The sequence below is a fragment of the Zalophus californianus genome, chromosome 2 (genome assembly GCF_009762305.2).
Source record: "Zalophus californianus isolate mZalCal1 chromosome 2, mZalCal1.pri.v2, whole genome shotgun sequence".
In the NCBI taxonomy this organism is placed as follows: domain Eukaryota; kingdom Metazoa; phylum Chordata; class Mammalia; order Carnivora; family Otariidae; genus Zalophus; species Zalophus californianus.
Window position 1 is genome coordinate 125,104,626 of NC_045596.1, and position 23,537 is coordinate 125,128,162.

The window sequence follows — 23,537 nt, forward strand, 5'->3', positions numbered from 1 at the left end:
GATACCAGACCATCCTACAGTCCTACAAAGTGACACATTTGCAATAGATCTACAAGAGATGCCCCACACTTTAAATCATATCCCCCAAACCAAACAGAGTAATCATGAATAAGAAATTATTACCTGGTCAAGCCTATAGGCTCTCCACAGGCTTGCCTTCTGAGGGGAGCAGACTTTTTCTGAAGGGTAGCAGTACTTCTTGGCCCCAAGACATGAGATAAGAGAAGGTGACTGAATAGTCTTACTTTTTTATCATCTCTAGGACTATATGGGCAGATGATACTTTTTTTTCATTTTTTCCTACTCTATTAACTTTAGAGGAAAGTAGGAAAGATTTTCCTTTCATATCTCTTCCCTTAGTACTGGCATGAATCCTTCATTCTGAAGTGGCTGATGACATCTACAAGGGTCTACCCTATGAACTGGATCATGGCAGTGAACAGGAAAGATAAGATCTCTGTCATATTGAAAATCAACAGGCAGGTAGAGGAAATAAACAGTAAACAAACAAATATACGTTTGAATATAAATACATTAAATATGTCAAAAAAAAAATCAAAGAAATGGAGGAGGATAGAGGGCAGAAGACAGTGAGAGGAAAGTGAGACATTACAGAAAGAAAAATCAAGAAAGGTCTTTCTGAGTAAATGATATTTGAGTAAAGATATGAGTCAAACTCTTACAAAGTGATCCACGAGGAAAGAAAATTCTAAGTAGAAGAAATAGCGAGTGCAAAGAATTTAATAAATTCAAAAAAGTAAAGTCATCAGCCTGACGAGAGTAGAGTAAGCAAGGAGGAGAGGGGTAGGAATTGAGGTCAGAAAGGTAGGAAATGTATCATCTGTAAGGTATTTGAAGCTTATTCTATATGTGATAGAAAGGATCGAGACAATTTTGATGTTTTTATTTTTAAGTATTTCAGACATATAAAAAAGAAGTAAAAAAAAAAAAATGAGCATGTGTACCCAGCACCCAACTTAAGAAACATTACAAGAAAACTGAATCTTCCTTCATTACCCACAGCAACAAAAGAAATAAGATGCTTAGAAACAAGTCTATTAAGCAAGATGAATAAGTTCTATAGATCTGCTGTACAACATTGTACCTATAGTCAACAATACTATATTGTGCACTATAAAAATTTGTTAAGAGGGGAGAGCTCATGTTAATTGTTCCTAATATAAAAATATAAAATAAGGGGTGCCTAGGTGGTTCAGGACATTGAAGGTCCAACTCTTGATTTCGGCTCAGGTCATGATCTCAGGGATCTGAGATCGAGCCCCGTGTCATGCTCCATGCTCAGCATGGAGTTTCCTTGGGATTTTTCTCTCTCCCGCTCCCTCTGCTCTTCCCCCAATAATGCTCTATCTCTCTCTCTAATAAATAAATAAAATAAATAAACAAATAAATAAAAAAATCATATATAGATACATTTCTTTTTTGTTTTATTATATATATATAATAAAAATTTCTAAGATCTTTAGGGAAAAAAATGAAGAAAACTATTGAAAAACATAAAAGACATAAATGTAAAATATATAATAAAACATAAAATATAAAAATAAAAAACTTGAAACTTAAAAATAAAAAATAATCTACAGATAAGTAGGAAGATTTAATATCAAAAAGAAGTTAATTTTCTACAAATTATTTTGATATTAACTGCATTTTTAATGCAACTAGAAAGGCTAATTCCCATATTTACATAGAGGTGAAAAGTCCAAGAAGGTCCAAGACAAAAATAAGTGGTGGAACTTTCCCTGTCAGGTATAATGAATCACTATAAAGCTATACCAACTGGGATAATGGCACAGGAAAACACCAAGAAAAAAAAGAAATAGAATTGAAAATCCAGAAACGGACCCGAATTTAGATGGAAATTTGATATATGTTAAAAGCAGCATTGTAAATCAGTGTTCAAAGAGATCACTGATTTGATCGAAGAATCAACAAAGCATGCTGAGATAAATGGTTATTTAAAAGAGAAAAGAAAATCATAATAGAGCACCTGGGTGGCTCAGTCAGTTGAGCATCTGACTCTTGGTTTTGGCTCAGGTATGTGATTTCACCACGGTGGGATAGAGCCCTGTGTACATGGGGCTCCGCACTCAGCATGGAATTTGTCCCAGATTCTTTCCCCCTTTCTCTCTCCCTCTCCTTCTGCCCCTCACCCTTCATGCATGCACATGCTCTCTCTCTCTCGCTTTAAAAGATAAATAAAATCTTTAAAAATAAGTAATAAAAGGAAAAAGAAAATAATAACTTACTCCCACTAAAACAAACAAACAAACAAAAAACAATGCAGGTCTTTTATGGACTCCTTCTCAACTGTATTCTTACTCCTTCCCTCCCTCCCTGGAGTCTTTCTTAACCTGCACACTGAGATGGCCTAGTGTGAGTAAGGAGAACGTCCCCCTTATCCTTTTCTCTACTTCTTCAATCCCATACCCATAACCTTATATGCAGCTCAGAATCAGCCATGCTGGAAAGCTCTCCTTTTATGCAAAAAAATCCCATGATTTCACCAGGAACTTCCAGAAGCTTCACACAGGCTAACCTCAGCAGCATTTCTGACTGTTGGGATATTAAGATGGAGGTTTTAGTTTCACACTTGGTTTTTGAGAGTATATTTCTGTAATGCTGGACTCTTGCCCTGTACCAATATTAGTCTCTCTTCTCTGTGACTGACTAGGGTTCCCTGACATGCCTAGATTCTTAATGAAGCTGTTTCTTCCTTGATGAAGAAAAAAAAAGAGTTAATTGCTATTCCAAATTTATGGTTTCCCTTACTTCACTCATGTCTCTATGCTTTTACTGCAAATACATGTACTCTAAAACAATATAAAATATGTTGAAAACACAATTTTTACATAAATTATGTGTCCTTTTGAAACTTCTCTTTTACTTATAATTTTTTTTAAAAATATGTATCTAAATTGATACATGTACCATTAATGTACCACCTGAGTGGTGTTTATTATATATTTCAGTGATTCTTTTCATAGTTCTGAATTACTTCATAATATGTCTTAAAAAGAAAATGATAGATTGAGAGGTAAGAAGATCACAGTCTTTTCTAATTGGGGCTGCTACATCCATTTTCATTAGAGATAAGTCATCAGCAAGGAGGGGGAAGATAGAGGTACTGAAATTTGAGAAGGACTGAGTTGTGTGAAATATTAACCTGGGAGAAGAAGAGATTGAATTAACTCAAAAAAATGGAATAAAATTGCCTGGCAGTTCTAAGGGTCCACTTGACATTTAAGATCAGAAATTTAAAGTGAAATAAATCAGCATGGTTATGTTTTTCTCCAGTCATGCCATGTTCATCTTCTTGAACTAGGCAGAGACTTGGCTCTGTTAGATACAGCCTTTTGGAAATTAAATCTGAGGAGAGTAAGGAAGTTATTATGTATTGTGAAAAACTGACATGACTAGAGCCATTTTAAATAGAGCTGGAGTGGTCACTGCAGAGAAAGTGGCTTGTCTGCCTTTGAACTGAGCCATAACCTTTGGACTGGGCAAAAGAGCATGCAATTGACCAAGAAGTCAGTAGGAGAACAGACATCCTGATCATAAGACTGATCGTTATGAACTTCCTGAAGATAGAATCAGCAATCAGTGTATAACCCAGAGTAGCTTAGCTTGTCAACATCCATCGAAAACTTCTTCTTTCCTTTTTTCAACTTGTAATCACCCCTCTTCCTTTCCCTTTTAAAAATCCTTGCTTTCACCCTACAAGTGAGACACTACTCGGGTTTTTACCTAAATCTGTGCTCCCTGAATTGCAATTCATTGATCCCAAATAAAATGTTTGTTGGTTTCTCATTACAGCTCTTATTTTCAGGTTAAAAGTATGGGAGGGGTACCATGGAATGAATCCAAGCTGAGTAGGTGGAAGGTGGAAGACCCAAAGGGTTATGAATACTGTAAATATATTTATGCATAAATATATTAAATATAAAATTAATAGATTGAATGTCCCCATTTGCTGCAGATTTATTAAAGGGGAAGAAGAGCCAGAAAGATGTCAGAGGTGGTCAGAGAGAAGGGGGCTTGAAAAACAGATGTTGGAATCTTACGGTTACTGGGAATGACAAAATCCAGTTAGCCAAGAAAGTAAGTCACTATAGGAATGTGACCATTAGAAATGAGAATTAAAGGGAATGAGATCCTGGGTTGCACTCAAAGTGGCTATCTGCAAGCACCTCCAGAAAACTGAAGGAATGCAGACAACTGGGTGTAAACAGAACAAAAGTCCTCAAGTTACTATAAACGCCTCACTCCTGTAAATGGTACAGTTAGGGAGCTAGTTATCATCTGCAGAATAACAAGTTTGGAATATGGTAGTTGGTGATTGGCCTCTTTCTCTTTCACTTCAATGAAAAACATCATGGAGAACATGGTATTAGGAGCATTTCTAACAATGATTGGTTCTAGGAAGCTACAGAAAACAAAAACATGGCATGAGTGAGAGATTTACCCTAGTTACATGAGCAGTCACCTCATCCTTGAAAAGCAGTACTACTCTTTACAATAATCAATTATTTTTCAAGGGCAGATAAAGCAGATTAAGACTGACCTACTAGAAATTAGCCAGCTGATATGGGCCATTAATACAAGACAGGGGTTCTGATGACATTTGTGGCTATAACCACCCAAGGGGAGGTTCACCTTGTGCATGCACAAGGGCTGCCCTTGGGTGGAGCTCCCAGCACCCCAGCCATAGCTCCACCCTTTCTCTCTCAACAAAGTCTTTAGAATTCCAGTGAGTTAGAGTGATGTGACAGGGATTATTTGTAATCGATTCAAATTTCTTTCTTATTTTAAAAATTGGGGTACATTAACTTCCTTAGAATCAAATTATTTGGAACTCACTTTACAACTTATTTAAATGCATGAATATATTATGAGACCTTGGTTAAAAGCCATTAGTTTAAGTGATTGTTTAATGTTAAAGGAAAATCCCAATCCTAGAAAATATGCACAATAAATTGTAGGTGTACAGTCAATTTTGTCTTCTCTGATTAGTACTATGAATTAAACTCCATAAAGAATAAAGAGAATGAGAAGTTTCTGATATCTGCCTTTTTGGGGTAATTAGTGCTGATAGGAGTTACTAAGTAGAACACATATGCTCTGCAAATGTACTTACATGTGTGTACTTGTTTTTACCTCAAAAGACAAGGACATACAAGGATGCAAATGAGAATCAAGTCCACTGTATCCAAACCACTAAGGATCATCAACTGAAAGGATGTTTGGTTGCTCATCATGCCAAAATAATATATAGAAGCATTGGTAGATAAAGAAGCACTAGAAAGAACATTTCTAAAGACTAGAAAACCAACATCTTTATGGTAGAAACATATAGGCCAAGATGACTCACAAAAAAAAAAAACAATAGTGTTCCATACTATTGTTGTGTAAATTTTACAACATCTACAAAAAAGCATAACCTGTGGATTTCAAATGTGGAAACAGTCACAGAATTTAAATTTTGGAAATTGAAATACTAAAATGAAACTAATGAGCTTATCATGACTCTAGAAGTAAACTTTAAGGAAACAAGCCTTTACATTAGCAATTGGCTTCTATGATGCCAAATTGGCAGTTCCCTGAAAAAAAGTTTGGTTTTACATATCTGAATCATTAACTTGCATTTCAGTACCATTGATAATTTATATAGAGCATGATAGAGATTTCACATCCTGGGAACATCCTGGTGCCTTATTGAGAAGAGCATAATTTTTTTAAGTTCTCATTTAAATTCCAGTTAACATACAGTGTAATATTAGTTTCAGGTGTACAATATGGTGATTCAACACTAATTTTTTTTAAAAATCTTGAATCAGAAATGTTAGGAAATGTGCATTCCTGAAGGTGACTTAAAAAGTGGACTGGGTGAGATCTGCACAACTCCTTTGACTATTAAGGGCTGAAAATTACTTTAATTCCTTTGGAAGTTTCACTTCACTGAGGGAATTAATGGGACTCTGGATCAAGTGGAATGCCAGAAAAAAACAGAGCTCTTTAATGCTATGACTATGATGTTGAAATAATTATACTATATCATAAAATTTTTCATTTCATAAGAATTTCTGATGAAATATTTTATATTAATGTTTCATTTATCAGAAATTTGCTAGCAAAGATGTTCCAAATAGGGAATTCATGTTCCTGATATTATAGTAATTTAATCATATAAAACAAAGACTTGCTAGTGGATCTTTGCATGTAAAAAGTATCGGGTATGTAATCTTAATAAACAGTGATATAACAAAAGGAGCCTAAAGCCTTGCCCTCCAATAGACTTATGAAAGTAATTACACCTTTATTGAAGTTACACCCCTCTCAAACCCCTGCTGTTCCTGCTGTTTCTTTAAGATGGTTATTTTCTACTTAACAAAAACAGACAGGCTTTAGAAGAATAGCTAGAGTTAAGTAATATTACAAAATTTAGTCAGATTCTTTATGTAGCTTATATAACAGTGGTACAAATATTTCAACCCAAACAATAAAAGACTCAAAGGCTTAAAAAAAAAAAAAAATCCCAGAATGGCTAGAGTAATTTACTAATTGGAGTAACAACTCACATGACTGCAGGAAGACAGAAAAAAGGGGAAAGGGGCAAATCTTTCACTGGCCCTGATCATTCCCAGGGCGTATCATTAGCATAGGCTTTCCCAGGCTTTGCACAGCCGTAACTGGGGGAAAGAAGGCATTAACAGAGTTAAATAATGAAAGATGAGACAAAATGTCAGGAACCATCTTTAAAAAGTGTTAGGGGAGAAAGCAGGCAGAATTGTGGGAGCAGCTGCTTGGATTAGGTAGCTGAAGCAAGGTGATGATAGAGAGATCTTTCAGGGTTGCTCTTTGCCCCCAGGGTCCGGTCTCTAGGTTGTACAGCGGTATTCAAGCTCTAGGGGAAAATGTTTAAATAGCTCCTACTGACATAAAACTGATTTATATCCAAAATCTAATTTGCATTATGTATTTGAAAACATCCATTTCAAATAGGCAGATGACAGCAGGAGACTAAGGGATTCAAAACAAGAATTCTACAAGGAAAAGCAACCACACTGTTAACTAGATCTCAGTGAATGATCTGGCATCTTTTAGCCAGAAGTTTTAGTAACACCATGCCCTCTCCAGTTACCCACCAGCAGACACAGATTTCTCCTATTTGCTGTTAACCAGCTGACCAAAAAATTCTAATTTGTTTTGTACACAATCTTTCTTTTATAATCTAGTTAACTCATCCTACAATGATTGACTCATCTTCAACATTCTCTATAACCTTCTCTGATTTCCAAACTTAAAACATATTTGTATCAGCTTAGCGTTCCATACTATTGTTACATATTTACATTGTAGTTATCTAGTTATATACGCGCATGTCCCTCCAGTTATTATGTGGATTTTGAGACCTTGAACCACAATATATTTCACAGAACATATAAAGTGCTCAAAATGTATTTGTTGAATATTTTTGCAACAACAATTTTATCCAAAAAGATTCTGGATTGCCACAACCAAGGAAGGCATCCATTTAGTATGCTCTGATGCATTTCTTTTCACTTTATGACATTCCTAACGGCATCAATCAGAGAAGAGAAAGTGTTTTTACCTTCCACGTGGCTGAAAGCATCAGAAAATATCTACTAAAATACCAGGGGGAAAAAGTGGCATCCTGCTCTACAAGGGCTATAGACACCACTGACAAAACCTTTATATCTTCGTACCACACAGAAAGAGTCTATAGATTCGTGGGAGCTGTGCAGTAGAGCCATCAGACCAGGTGGGACAAACATCAAGCACTGCCAAAGTGATCCAGTGTTCTATAACACAAATACATGAAATCCTGCTAAAGATCTTCATGGCAAATCAATTCAGGGACTCTTTTCACTAGCAAGTGGAGGTGATAGTAGAAGGAACATTCTCATTATATAGCCAGTTAGGATAGGTGCCAAACTTTCCTAACACTGACCACATGCCTAAATCATCTTTATTGTGTCATTTCAGATAATCTGATTTTGTGCTAAGAACTCTATTCCTTTACTTGTCTCCATATTTTTTGAGCATTCTGTCCTTCTCCAGTGAACAGAGGTAGACCACTAGGTCATAGGCTTCACTGAATTGGATCATGACAAGAGTATGAAGACCTGAACCACTATCAATATGTCTAACATGAGGATTATTACTTTCCCCCCATAACCAGATACCAACCAGCCAGGAAGCTAAATTGATTTGAAGAGGTAGGAAAAACTCCACATCCATTGGCATTGACGGTACATGTAACACACTTGATAAGAAATAAATGGAGGGAAGCTGCAGCTCTGCTAGCCTGAATTTAATCTCAGCTGGGGCCACCACAGGAAAGCCAAAAATTTAATAGGCAGCTTTGGAAATGAGAAAGCCATAGAATGGCTTGATAACCACTGTACACATCTCAAGCTAATTGGAAAACAATAGGAAAGACCCAAGAGTGCCAGTGGAAGGTAAAATGTGAGGCAGATATAAAATATGAGCACATTTGAACACTGATTGTGCTCCCAACCCACACATAGACCCATAGGCAGAGGGTGGAAACCTTAAGGGCTCAAGGTGTTTGAGTAAACACTTTATCCAATCACAGGCTGACAACTAAATTATACAGAATCAGAGACAGACTTTTGAAAAGCCACTCTAAAAAAAAAAAAAAATTAAAACAATAACTGAGCAGGGAAATGAATCGCTAAACACCTGGCAGGGGTGGAGGGGAGACAGATCAGATTCCAGATATTAAGTCCAGACAAGTTACTAAATAAATAAACCCTTGGAGTGGGGAAGCCAGAATCCATAGTTACAACAACATACTACCTAAAATGTCCAGTATTCAACAGAAATATTCAAATAAATAGCAAAGTGTGACCCACACTCAAGGCAAAAAACAGTCAACAAAAACCAACTCTGAGTGGACTTAAATATAAGATTTAGCAGACAAGGACCTCAAAGATGTTATTATAAATATACTCAAATAATTGAAATAAATTATATTTAAAGAATTAAAGGAAAATATGACAATTACTCAAAAATGGGCATTATCAAGAGAAATAGAATCTAAAAAAGTAACTAAATGGATTCTAGAGTTGAAAAATGTAACAACAAAATGAGTATAGCAACAGATCTGAGAAAGCTGAAGGGAAAAAGTAAACTTGAAGACAGATCAGCAGATACTATCCACTTTGAAGAACAAACAAAAATTGAAAAAATGGTAAACAAAGCCTCAGAGACCTCTGGGACACATTAAGTGTATTCGTATAAGTGTAGTAAGAGTCCTAAAAGGAAAGGAGAGAGAGGAAAGTGTACTAAAAAAATGGCTGAAAATGGACAAATTTGATGAAAAACATTAATCTAGAGATCTAAGAAGTTCAATGAACCCAAGTGTGATAAACACAAAGTGATCTATGATCCACAACCATGTTTGTGGTATTTTGTTATGCCAGCCCTAGCAAATGAATACACCAAGCAATGCCTGTCAAAAGATGATACTGCAGATCAGGTAGACACTCCATGTGCTATTCCCTAGATAAATGCTTTCTCTCCTTATTTAGCCATAGCCTCAGAAAAAAAGAATGAAAAGTCAGATTGACTGACATTCGATTTTCTAGAGGCTAGAAATAAAAATTAACTTGTTATAGAAAAACAGGGAGTTCATGGACTGAGATTTGTACCAGCAACACAAATATATAGTGTGATCAAAAAAAAAAAGAAGATTGTCAAATATTCTCCCCAAATGTTACTCGTGGCACTAGGAGATCCAAACAAGCCCTGACTACCTACTCTAGTTGACCCCTAGTCACTAGCTTCATGTCATTCTACAACATAAAATTGCCAGTATTTTTCATTTCATCTCTTGTTTTTAGTGTGTGTTTCCAAAATGTTTTACAATAAATATGTGCTAAATTTTTTAGAAACTATTTAAAATAAGGCTGTTGTAGCATGTCACCTACAATACTTGTGCTTTTTTTTTTTTACTTCTGCATTTTTTTTACCACCAGAATTTGCCAGTGTCTCACATGTCTTTTACCCTAGAATCTTCTAGTATCTCTCTAAACCCTCTTTAATCCCTTTCCTACATAATTAAAATTTTATTGATAGAGTGCCTGTTCATATGAAAAAAAAATTTAAGGGAAAATCATTATATGTTTCCCATTTAATAAAGCCTTTTCTTTGAAAACAGCAAAAAATAAAATGCAGTGTTTTCTGTTTATGGTGGACAAAACTCTGCCCTGAGGAGCAGAAGGCCCAGGATTTAGTTATAGTTTGCCACTAACTAGTCAGGGAGCCTGAAATAATTCACATTCTATTTTAAGTCACAGTTTCTTCAGATGCATAAAATATGTCAGGTTAAATAACATGTAACTTCTATGTTTCTGATTTCAAGATTTTTGTCTAGTGCTCCATAGTGAAAAGAGACTTCTCTTCGTTGTTGTTTTCTGTTCATTTTAACTGCAGAAGATAAACTAAAAGTTCTATTTACATGCTGGAAAAATACTGGAAAACCCTCAAAGTTCAAATTTCTAAAACATTAGGCAGATACAAGAATAGATGGTATAGAACCACAATGTATTATTTTCCTGACTTTCAGACATGACATTCTATAGTTATTAGTTTCATTTGTTGAGATTTTAAATGAATATCAAACAATATCATGTTTGTATAGTCTTCAGCTTTTAAGATCAGCACATACATGTAGCCTAAAGTTGCTTCATTTTCCCAAAGGAAGAATTTCAGACAAAAATCGTGTCCTCGGTCACAAAATTTTTGTTACCATAGTGATGAGAATAAAGAATGGGGGCGGGTAGCTAAAAATACCTGAACACATACAGACAGCTTTAGGAATTTGACCTACTTGGTGTCATACACTGAAGAAGTTAATCAATTGAATTAACTACATATGCACTAGGTGAAATATTCTACTGGATGAAAAAATGCGTAGGTTGCACATCTGGAGCTATTATCCACAATCAAAGAAGTCAGTATGAATGAAGATGACTGACAACCTAAAATGTATAAAATCAGATTCTTTTAAAAATGGAATATATACAAGAAGCAAGTAGAAAACCATTAATTTAGTTTCATGTCCCATAAATTTTCTGTTTTTCTTCCATTAGTTAGGATATTTCCATTTCAAATGAAAGCTTCTTATGTACCAAAAGAATTTTTTTAACTGGATGGAGCAACATAATAGGACATATATTTGAAATTATGTTAGAGTGGCTCTTTTCTATAAAAGAAAGCTTCCCAATTTTAGGCATTATATTAAAAACAATATGTTTTTAAACTAAGTTTTCTTCTGAAAATTCTAGTTTTAACAAGAAATTTAATAAACTCAGTCATTCACAGAAAACCTACTTTATCGCAAGGCATTAGGCTAGCCTGTGAAAGATCAATAAAAGGCAGTACTTGCTGTCAAGAGTGTTTTAATCATCTGTATAATTGTGCTTTCATAACACAGACTTGTAAAGTATCTCCACATAGTAAAATGGAAACAACACTGTGTCTGACTTGAAGAGACCAGGAATAAAGTTCCAGCTCTACTAGTGAGCTTAGGAAAGTCTCATTCTAAGTCTCAGTCCTCTCATCTGTAAAATGAACATAAATGAGCATCTCACCACCTCTAGCACACACAGGTCATTATGATAATCAAAAGAGAAGGTGGAAACCAACAGAAAACATTCAATAAATAAGCTCTATAAAATGAACCAGTATACAAATAGTTTAACACTTAAACATTTTCAAAATAAAAAATAATAAAAAGAACTAAGTATACTTAAGAATTACTTAAGAATGATAATAGCAAACTTTACTGAGCACTTATATTGGGACACATATTTTACAGAAATTACTTCATTTAAACTTCACAACAGTCCAATGACTTAGATAGCATTATCTTCCTTTTATGGTTGAGAAAAATAAGGAACAGGAGAGATAAATAAATCGTCTGAAGACATACAGCTAGTAGGTGGTGAAGCCAGGAATTAAACCCAGGAAAGCTAATTCCAGAGCCACGCTCTCAATATGTCTTTATGATGTACTCCAAAATAATCAGTGGAGGGAAATATCTCCGTGAAACTATTAATTTGAAAAAAAATTACATTTTAAGTTACTAACACTAATCAGTATAAGTTTCTGAAATGTCTAATTCATGCTATTTTGCTGCTTAATTTTTTCATTATTATTATTATAAAGAAAAATGAAATCAATTCAAAGGTACAACAGTAAGAAAATAATCTCAATTTTCATAAAAATAATGTTATATGTACAGAAAAAAACCTAGAAAGATAGACATCAAATGTTTATAATTGCTACTTCTTAGCAGTTTTGTATATTTCTAGATTCCCAAATTTTCTATAATAAACATTCAAGGTTTTTGTCATCAGGAAAAAAATGACTTAAACAGTCTAGTCATGACTAGTAAAGCCCAAAGCGATTTCAATGCCTCTTTCAGCCTATGAAAAAACAGTTATTAAGAGTCTAGAAAACTCTTCTAGGTACTAAGGTTACAGCAGTGGCAAAGCAAAGTCCATACGTAATAAATTAGGTAAATTTAAACTAAGAACTAACTAAGAAAGAGAACTTCAAATCTATAAGGAAGCTTCAACCTTGTCACTCTGACCTTAATCATCTTTCTATTGGCATGTGAGCCGTTTTTTGTATTTATTTATTTACTTACTTATTTATTTATTTAAGAGAGAGAACAAGCGGAGGGGCAGGGGCAGAGGGAGAGGGAGAAGCAGGCTCCTTGTTGATCAGGGAATCCCGTGCAGGGCTCGCTCCATCTGGATCCCAGGACCCTGGGATCATGACCTGAGCCGAAGGCAGATGCTTAACCAACTGAGCCACCCAGGCGCCCCCTCTTTTGTTGTATTTTAAAAGGGTCCTGAAATGTTTTGTTTATCTTTTCTTCTCAATCAAATTGTAGTACATCATCCATCATCTTTAGAACTAACAGCAAGCCATAGCATTAGTATGGTCACAGACATTGAGAAGAACCTTAAGGAAATTAAGGAAAATTTGTTGAGACTTCCCACATCTTGGTGACAATTTTCACCCCCTTACCAGTCTTTAGAGAAGAGAGGGATGTTGTTCCATTTAAATTATTAAATATTCTCAAACAGCACTATCCTTTCACCTATTTACTGTTCAGAAAAGAAATGATTTTTAACCGTAAAATTCTATTTTATTGAAATAGTTTACAATGTTTAAACATTTAAACTTGGCTATGTTCCTCAGTACCCAATCTAACTATCCAGGAGAAAGCTTTTTATCATCAGTATTTAAAATATAGTAGCTTAAAATATACTGAGTCAGGTATGACTTATGTTGTATCAAAAAATATATTAATATCTTAAAAGCTTAAAATCATCTCCTCCACCCCTCTAAAAAAAAAAGAACTGTATTGTATTAACTTATTTTGACCTGTCCTTTAAATCTCTCCTTTCATATACATTAAGATTTTAAAAATTTTAGGAAACAGATTTATAGGACAAGTTTAATGGGAAAAAAAAGGGACTGTTTTAAACTTAAATTATATTTAAATTAAACAAGAGAAGGAAAGGGAACAGCAAAGAAAGGGAAAAGAAGATAAGAAACGGGAAACCACTCACCTTTATGGACCAGGTCCCAAACCTCATCAATTTGCTGCTGGGTTGGGAAATGACCACAGTCGTTGAAGAACTTGAGGAGCTCACTTCTTTCTAATCCTTGCCAATCTTCTCTCTTAGCAAACATTGTTTCATAGACTAAAAGAAAGAGACAAAATGAAATATTTTTGTTATAAATAAAATGTCAAGAACAAACTACCAGGAAGTTTCATCTAAATTCAAAGAAGGTTTCCCCTCCAGTTTTATTTTTATGTCGAGTGATTAGAGTAGCACTATGTCAGCCTCCTGGGGAAGGTTAGAAGGAAATGGGGCATGCTTCTCCCTCTCACATTCCCTAGTAGTCAAGATTTAGAACTGTTTCCCCAAAGAGAACACTGGCATCCTCTGGTCTGGTTTATATGACAACTGCCCATGGATAATGCATACATCAAGGCTCAAACTAAAGCATAAGACATAGCTTTGATGTCAGGGTTTCTGGGGGCCTGACTTCTACTGACGCATCTCAATAATCATTTTTATTTAGTTCCCCCAATTTTTTCATCTCTTTTTGGCTTCTGTCTACATTCTAGCTACTTGTATTGGTGATTGTCCTTTGGACTGCTTATTCTACTTCTGATTTTGCCCCTAAATGGAATGATGTCTACTTTTGCCCCCTGACTTCATGTATTCCTCCTTCCTAGTTTAAGGTCACTGGATTTGAGTGACCACAGAAAGCGATCTTGCCACTCCTGGCTCAAGGTTTCCACAGAAAACCACTCAGTAGGGCCATCCTTTATCTATCTTTCATACTTGGCAGTAACGGGGGTTAGATAATAAGCAAGAAAATGGATGCATACATTTTATAAGTGTGGTTCTCCATAAACCTTTTATTTTTTCTTTTCATAAAAGGTAATATTGAGTCTCCACTCTCAGGTATGATGGACTGGCCCCATGAAGGTGATTGTCAGTCAGCATTTACAGGATGACAAAGTCTGCTTCAGTACAGGCTTAGCTCTGAAGTGTGGGCTCCAAGTGACAAAGGGCACTAGAGTGGTTTCTAACAGGAGTCAGTGTATGATCCTGACACTCAACCACATGGACTTTCGACTTTCCGTTTATTCACTTGTTTGTTCAGTGGAAGTGGACAGTCATGAGACATCAACAAATTCAAGAAATATTGAGTGATTGCCTAAATATAAGCCACTATTCCAGATCCTGAAACAAAGCAGCAAAATAAATTTATATTTAGCATATCTATGGCTTTTTCTCTCTTTTCTAATGAGCAAACTAGAGCAGTTGCTGTTGATGCCCCATCCATATTGCCTTATCCCTTACATTTTTGTGCTTGCTGCCCTTACTTTCACTCGCCAGCATCTCATTTTATTGCCTCAGGGCTCCCTCTGGTTGCAGGACTCCACTCTGCCCACCTGTGCAGCAAATGTTGAGCAGAAGTGCCAGGGACTTAAGGCCCCCAATGCAGTGGCCCTCAGCCACTGGTTCTCTGTCAACTGGGAGTTGGAGGATAAAGGCCCAGCACTTAAGGAAAGTTGTCTACAATGTTCCCAAGCTCCAGTTGATGGTAATCGGTCTGATAACGCATTGTTTTTTGACTTCTATCCCTTCCCTGTCTTAATTCATTCCATTAACAGTATTTACTGGGATCTACTTGCAAATAAGTTAGTTGTACTTGAATTCTTGTCTGAGGGTCTGATTCTGGAGAAATCCAAACTAGCACACAAAGAATGTCACTTTTTATTTTCTGGTTAAGGAAATATATTTGTCCTTGAAAAGTATATTTACCTTTATTAGTTTTTCAGTCAATCAGTTTTAGATGTTTCTCACTAGATCAAACTAAGAGACATATTAACATTATGGCCATGTAACTATATTAATAGACAATAATGTGTTTAACCTTTATATTATGCTTGAAAAGCAAATGTTCAGCTACACACTAGCAGAATTAATATTCTAGGCAGGTTTAATCAGGGTCAATATAAAACTTAAATCATGAAAATTAAATGAAATTTTCTGGTAATTGAAAGATTCTTAAAAATGTGTAAAGATAGATACCTGCCAAATATCACCCAATTAACAATCCACATATGGAAGGGATGGAGAATTTTCTGAGGAACATAAAGGCAAATAATAACTTGCAAATTCTGTGGACTCTAGAGTTACTTTAACCCTTAGTGCAAATGGATGCCTTAGTTGGCAATTCTTTAAATCACTTTTTTAAAAGGATTTTTAAGTAAAGGAGTCCCAGCAGCTTCCCAATGAGAGAAAGGTTTTCTCTTTCTTTGCCTCTGTCTCTCACTTGCTTTCTTTTTCTCCCTTCTTCCCATCTTTTCATCTCCAACATTTTGCTCCTTCTGTCCCTTTCTCTGGAAACCAAGTTGTGGGGACTGGGTTACTTGATCTAGCTTAATTCTGTGACGTGCATAGAATCTCTTAGACTTCTTTCCCTAACCTCTAGCCACAGAAAAGGCGTCCTTCTAACTCAAAGAATTCTGGTTATCTGTAAATATTTTTTGGCATACAATTTTAGTGTAATTAATAAAGTTAATGAAAACTATCAACAAATACTTCTGAGCCCTTTGATAAGCCAGGCATTTGTTAATAGTGGCTATTCATTAAAGAATGTTAATAGATACAGTCCCTGTCTTCATGGAATGTACAGTCCATTGTGAAATGAATATTTTATGATTAGATGAAACTATACTAAAAATGTAGCACTTTTATATTATAAAGCGGAAAGATGCTTATTTCAATTAAATATAATTTACTTGCATCATTTTGTTTTTTGCTTATTATTTTTAAAGACAGTTTTTTAAGAGTAGTTTTAAGAAGGTACAGAGATTTCTCACATACCCACTACATCCACATAAGTATAGCCTTCTTTCATTATCAACATCACTCACAGAGTTATACATTTGTTACTAAGGATGACACATCAATACCACTAAGGTCCACAGTTTACCTCAGAGTTCACTGTTGATGTTGCACATTCTATGGATTTAGACAAATACATAATGACATGTATCCATCATTGCAGTATTGTACAGAATGGTTTCACTGCCTTAAAAATCCTCTATATTCTGCCAGTTCTTCCCTCCCCTACCCACCCCATCTACTCCTGGTAAATATAAGTTTTTTAATTTTCTCCATAGTTTTGCCTTTTCTAGAATGTCATATGGTTGGGAAGCATACAGTATATATAGACTTTTCAGATTGGCTTATTTTACTTAGTAATATGCATTTAAAGATTTTTATTTATTTATTTGACAGAGAGAGAGACAGCAAGAGAGGGAATACAAGCAGGGGGAGTGAGAAAGGGAGAAGTCGGCTTCGCATGGAGCAGGGAGCCCGATGTGGGGCTCGATCCCAGGACCCTGGGATCATGACCTGAGCCGAAGGCAGACGCTTAACGACTGAGCCACCCAGGCATCCCAGCAATATGCATTTAAGATTCCTCTATGTCTTTTCATAGTTTGATAGCTCATTTCTTCTTAGCTCTAAATACACTCCCTTGTCCAGATGTACCACAGTTTATTGATCTATTCATCTACTGAAGGACATCTGGGTTGCTATTAAGCTTTGGCAATTATGAAAAAACAGATACAGACATCCATGTGTAGGTTTTGTGTGCCTATAAGTTTTCGATGCCTGTGCGTAAACACCAAGGAGCATGATTGCTGGATCATATGGTAACAGTATGTTTAGTTTTATAAGAAACCACCACAATGTTTTCCAAAATGGCTGTATCATTGGCATTCTCATTAATAATGAATAATAGTTCCTGTTGCTCCACATCCTTACCAGTATATGATATTGACAGTGTTCTGGAGTTTAGCCATTCTAATAGGTGTGTGGTATATCTTGCTGTTTTAATTTGCATTTCCCTAATAACAATGATATTGAACATTCCAAATGCTTATCATCTGTATATCTTCTTTGGTGAGGTCTTAAGCTCAATTTTATTCAAGTTGTTTATTTTATTATTCCTGAGTTGTTCTTTGTATATGTTCAATAGCAGTCCTTATCAGATGCATCTTTTGCAAATATTTTTCCCAGCATGTGCCTTGTATTCTCATTCTCTTAACGTTATCTTTTGCAAAGTACAAGTTTTTAATTTTAATGTAATCCAGATCTTCGATCATTTATTTAATGGATCATGTCTTTAGTGTTGTATCTAAAAAGGCACCATATCCAAGATCATCTATGTTTTCTCCTATGTTACATTCCAGAAGTTTCATTTTTTTGCACTTAGGTCTATGACCCATTTTGAGTTAATTTTTGTAAAGGATGAAGGTCTGTGTTTAGATTTTTTTTTTTTTTTTGCATGTGGATAGCCAGTTGTTCCAGCACCATTTTTGAAAAGACTATCTTTGCTCTATTGTATTTCTTTTGCTCATTTGTCAAAGACTGCTTGGCTATATTTATGGGGGCCTGTTTCTGGGCTCTCTATTCTGTTCCACTGATCTATTGTCTATTCTTTCACCAATACCACACTGTTTTGAAAATTATAGCTTTATAAGTAGGTCTTGAAGCTGGGTAGCATCAGTCCTCCAACTTTGTTCTTCTCCTTCAATATTGTGTTGTCTATTCTTGACTTTTGCCTCTCCATATAAACTTCAGAATCAGTTTGTCAAAATCCACAAAGTAACTTGCTGGGATTCTGAATGGGATTTCACTAAATCTATAAATCAAATTAAGAAGAACTGACTTTCTGACAATATTGAGTCTTCCTACCCATGAACATGGAATATCTATCCATTTATTCAGTTCTTTGAATTTGCTTATCAGAGTTTTGGAGTTTTCCTCATAGAGACCTTGTACATATTTTGTTACATTTATACCTAAATATTTCATTTTGGGGTGTTAATGTAAATGTTATTGTTTAATTTCAAAGTCCATTTGTTCATTGTTGGAATAAAAGTAAACAATTAACTTTGGGATATTAATCTTGTATCCTGCCATGTTGCTGTAATCACTTATTAGTTCCAGGAGGTTTAGTCAATTTTCAGGTTTTCCACACATAACAATCATATGAACAAAGACAGTTTTATTTCTTCCTTCCCAATCTGTATGCCTTTTATGTCCTTTTATTATCTTATTGCATTATCAAGGACTTCTAGTATGGTGTGGAAAGGAGTAGTGAGAGAAGACATCCTTGTACCTGATCTTAGTGGGGAAGTTTAAAATTACTTATCATCAAGTATGATATTAGCTGTAGGGTTGTTGTAGATAGTCTATTAAGTTGAGAAAGTTCTTCTCCATCCCTAGTTTACTGAGATTTTATATTACAAATGGATATTGGATTTTGTCAAATGCTTTTTCTGTTCCTATTGATATGACCATGTGGTTTTTCATTTTTAGCCTGTTGATATGATGGATTACATTAATTGATTTTCAAATCCTGAGCCAGCCTTGCATACCTGGGATAAATTCCATTTGGTGGTGGTATATAATACTTTTTATACTTTTTTGGATTTGATTTGCTACTATTTTATTGAGGATTTTGCATCTATATTTAGAGAGATTTTGGTCTGTAGTTTTCTTATCTTTGTCTATTTTTGGTGTTAGGTCTATGCTAGCCCGATAGGATGAGTTAGGAAGTATTCCCTCTGCTTCTAAACACTGAAAAAGATTGTAAGGAATTGGGGAACCTGGGTGATTCAGTCAGTTAAGCGTCCAACTCTTGAATTTGGCTGAAGTCATGATCTCAGGGTCATGAGATAGGGCCCTATGTCGGGCTCCACATTGGGCATGGAGCCTGCTAAGATTCTCTCTCTGCCCCTCCCTTCCTGCTCACGTTTTCTCTCTCTCTCAAATAAATAAATAAATAAATAAATAAATAAATAAATATTTAAAAGATTATAAAGAATTGGTATAATTTCTTCCTTAAATGTTTGGTAGAATTCACCAGTGGAGCCATCTGGGCCTGGTGCTTTCTATTTTGGAAGGTTATTAATTATCAACTCAATTTCTTTAATAGACATAGGCCTATTCAGACTGTCTCTTTCTTCTTGTTTGAGTTTTAGCAGATTGTGTCTTTCAAGGAATTGGTCCACTTCATCTAGTATATTAAATTTGTGAGCGTAGAGTTGTTCATAGTATTCCTTTATTTTCCTTTTAATGTCCAAAGTATCTATAGAAGTATCCCCTTTTTCTGATATTAGTAATGTGTGTCCTTGTTCTTTTCTTCTTAGGCAGTTTTTTTTTCTCCCACCACTTTAAATATTTCACGCCCTTCTTCTTGCTTGTATGGTTTCTAATAGATTGCATATAATTCTTATCTTTCTTCCTCTATAGGCAAGGTGTTTTTCCATCTGGTTTCTTTCAGGATTTTTTTTTTTATCTTTGATTTTCTGTAGTTTGAAGATGATAATGTCTACACCAAAATGTGTAGTTTTAAGAATTTATTCTGCTTGGTGTTCTCTGAGATTCTTGAATCTGTGGTTCAGTGTCCAAGAATAATTTGGGGAAATTCTCCCTCATTATCGTTTTAGATATTTGTTCTGTTATTTTCTCTCTTTCTTCTCCTTCTGGTATTCCCATTATCCTTATATTATTCTTTTTGTAGTTGTCCCATAGCCCCTGAATATATTGTTCAGGTTTTGTGTTTTTTTTTTTTTCAGTGTTTGTTCTCTTAGCTTTTTGGTTTTCATGGATTCTACTGATTTATCCTCTAGCTCAGACAGTCTTTCCTCAGTCATGTCCAATTTACTAATAAGCACATCAAAGGCATTCCTCATTTCTATTACAGTGTTATCTCTAGCATTCTTTGTGGTTCTTTCTTAGGATTTCCATCTCTCTGCTTACATCACCCACTTGTTTTTGCATGCTGTCTACTTTATCCTTTAGAGCCTGTAGCGTATTAATCATAGTGGTTTTAAAGCTCTGGTCTGATAATTCCAACATCCCCACCATGTCCGGTTCTGATGTTTACTTTGTCTATTCAAACTGTGCTTTTTGCCTTTTTGTACACTTTACAATTTTTTCTTGATAGCCAGACATGATAACAGGCAAAAGGGACTGTTGTAAATGGACCTTTAGTAATGTGGTAATAAGGTATAGGAGGAACTGTTCTATAGACCTATGATTAGGATGTAGTCTCTTAGTGACCCTGTGCTATGTCTCTGAACTGTGAACTATACAAGTGTTTCTCGGTTTTTTCTTTCCCCCTATAGGTGGGACAGCATGGCCAAAGTGGACTGAAATTGGGTATTTCTCTTCACCAAGTCAGTTAAGTTCTGAAAAAAACCCAGTAGGCTAGACTCTGGTTGACTAATTTCCTCTTAAGGTAGGCCTTCCTAAGAAGAGTGTGCTCTGGGAAATTTCAAAATGGTTCCCTTTCTCTGACATTTACTGTGGGAATATGGTCAAGCTCCTGGAAGTAAATATCACCATACTGTGGTGGTCTTATGACTGAGTCCTCCTGGAGTTTTTAACTCTCTGAATTGTCACACTGAGCTTCTAGCTATTGTCAATGACAGTTCAATTTTCCTGCCTGGCACTGGTTCTCACATCAATTTCTTTTTTTTTTTACTTTAATTCCAGTATAGTTAACATACAGTGTTACATTTGTTTCAGATGTACAATATAGTGATTCAACAATTCTCTACATTACTCAGTGCTCATCGTGATAAGTGTACTCTTGATCCTTTTCACCTATTTCACCCATCCCCTCACCCACTTCCCCTCTGGTAACCACCAGTTTGTTCTCTAAATAGTCTGGTTTTGGTTTTTCTCTTTTTTCTTTACTTATTTGTTTTATTAAATTCCACGTATGAGTAAAATCATATGGTATTTTTCTTTCTCTGACTGACTTATTTACTTGGCATTTACTCTAAATCCAACCATGTTGTTGCAAATGGCATGATTTCATTCCTTTTTTATGGCTGAGTAATATTCCACAGTGTATATATACCACTTCTTCTTTATCCATTCATTTATCAATGGTCACTTGCATTGCTTCCATAATTTGGCTATTGTAAATAATGCTACAATAAGTATATGGATGAATATATATTTTTGAATTAGTGTTTTCATATTCTTTGGGTAAATACCCAGTAGTGTGATTACTGGATTGTAGGATAGTTCAATTTTTAATTTTCTGAGGCACCTCCATGTTGTTTTCCACAGCAGCTGCACCAGTTTGCATTCCCAACAATAGTGCATGAGAGTTCCTTTTTCTCCACATCCTTGCCAACACTTGTTTCCTCCCACATCCATTTCTACTCATGAGTCTCTGCTCTGGGAAGCTGCAACTCCCTGTATTTATGTGACTGTCTCTTTAATCTTGGGGGCAGTTTTTTGCCCTGTGGCTTCTCTTCTCTTATCGACCCATGAAAAACCGTAAAATTTTTAGTCTGTTCAGCTTTTTTATTTATTGTTAAGATGGAGTGGAGAAAATCAAAACCTCAATGAGATACCACCTCACACCAGTCAGAATGGCTAAAATTAACAAGTCAGGAAACGACAGATGTTGGCAGGGATGCAGAGAAAGGGGAACCCTCCTACACTGTTGGTGGGAATGCAAGTTGGTGCAACCACTCTGGAAAACAGTATGGAGGTTCCTCAAACAGTTGAAAATAGAGCTACCTTACGATCCAGCAATTGCACTACTGGGTATTTACCACAAAGATACAAATGTAGGGATCCGAAGGGGTACGTGCACCCCGATGTTCATAGCAACAATGTCCACAATAGCCAAACTGTGGAAAGAGCCAAGATGTCCATTGACAGATGAATGGATAAAGAAGATGTGGTGTATATACACAATGGAATATTATGCAGCCATCAAAAGGAATGAGATCTTGCCATTTGCAACGACGTGGATGGAACTGGAGGGTGTTATGCTGAGTGAAATAAGTCAATCAGAGAAAGACATGTATCATATGACCTCACTGATATTAGGAATTCTTAATCTCAGGAAACAAACTGAGGGTTGCTGGAGTGGTAGGGGGGTGGGAGGGATGGGGTGGCTGGGTGATAGACATTGGGGAGGGTATGTGCTATGGCGAGTGCTGTGAATTGTGCAAGACTGTTGAATCACAGATCTGTACCTCTGAAGCAAATAATGCAATATATGTTAAGAAAAAAAAAAGAAGATAGCAGGAGGGGAAAAATGAAGGGGGGGAAATCGGAGGGGGAGACCAACCATGAGAGACGATGGACTCTGAAAAACAAACTGAGGGTTCTAGAGGGGAGGCGGATGGGGGTATGGGTTAGCCTGGTGATGGGTATTAAAGAGGGCACGTTCTGCGTGGAGAACTGGGTGTTATGCACAAACAATGAATCATGGAACACTACATCAAAAACTAATGATGTAATGTATGGTGATTAACATAACAATAAAAAATTTTTTTAAAAAGATGGAGTGGAGATTTCCAAGCTCCTTACATGTGGAACCAGAAACAAGAAGTCCTCATTTATTATTTTTTTAATCAAGACACTAGCTATAATCTCCATCCTAATCCTAAACAATGTAAATTCATTAAATTTAATAGGAATATAATAGGAATATAATTGAATTAAATATGATAGGAATCAGGCTCTCTGAAAGCTAAGATATATATTAGGGAAATTGTTCTGTGAACAGAATTTCAACACTAACAAGCAACACATACATAATGGATTTCTATTTAGTCTGCTAGGTGTCCATTAGCTATTCTTATGTTAGCAATATGCAGTTTTACTTTGGGGAGCTATTCCTCCTCCAATGGATAGAGCTTCTGTCCAACTCTCAGACAAAGTTCTCTGTCCTCCCATGGCAGAGTGTTGGACTCATGATTCAAATTAAACCAATCAGATGCTCTCTCCTTGGAATTTGAATTTAAAGCATAGAAACAAAAAAGTCTTAAAGTGATAACAGCTTATCTATCTCTCAAAGGCAAAAAGAGA

General features: G+C 35.6%; 1 protein-coding gene across 3 annotated transcripts in view; it reads right to left on the reverse strand.

Moving 5' to 3' along the window:
- The window catches only part of IQCM (IQ motif containing M), a 453,243-nt gene that overhangs the window by 156,580 nt on the left and 273,126 nt on the right, over positions 1 to 23,537 (reverse strand). For all 3 annotated transcript variants that reach the window (XM_027599769.1, XM_027599770.2, XM_027599768.2), the window contains exon 12: positions 13,656 to 13,790. In XM_027599769.1, coding sequence (XP_027455570.1) covers positions 13,656 to 13,790 — 135 coding nt within the window. The remainder of the gene's footprint in view (positions 1 to 13,655; positions 13,791 to 23,537) is intronic.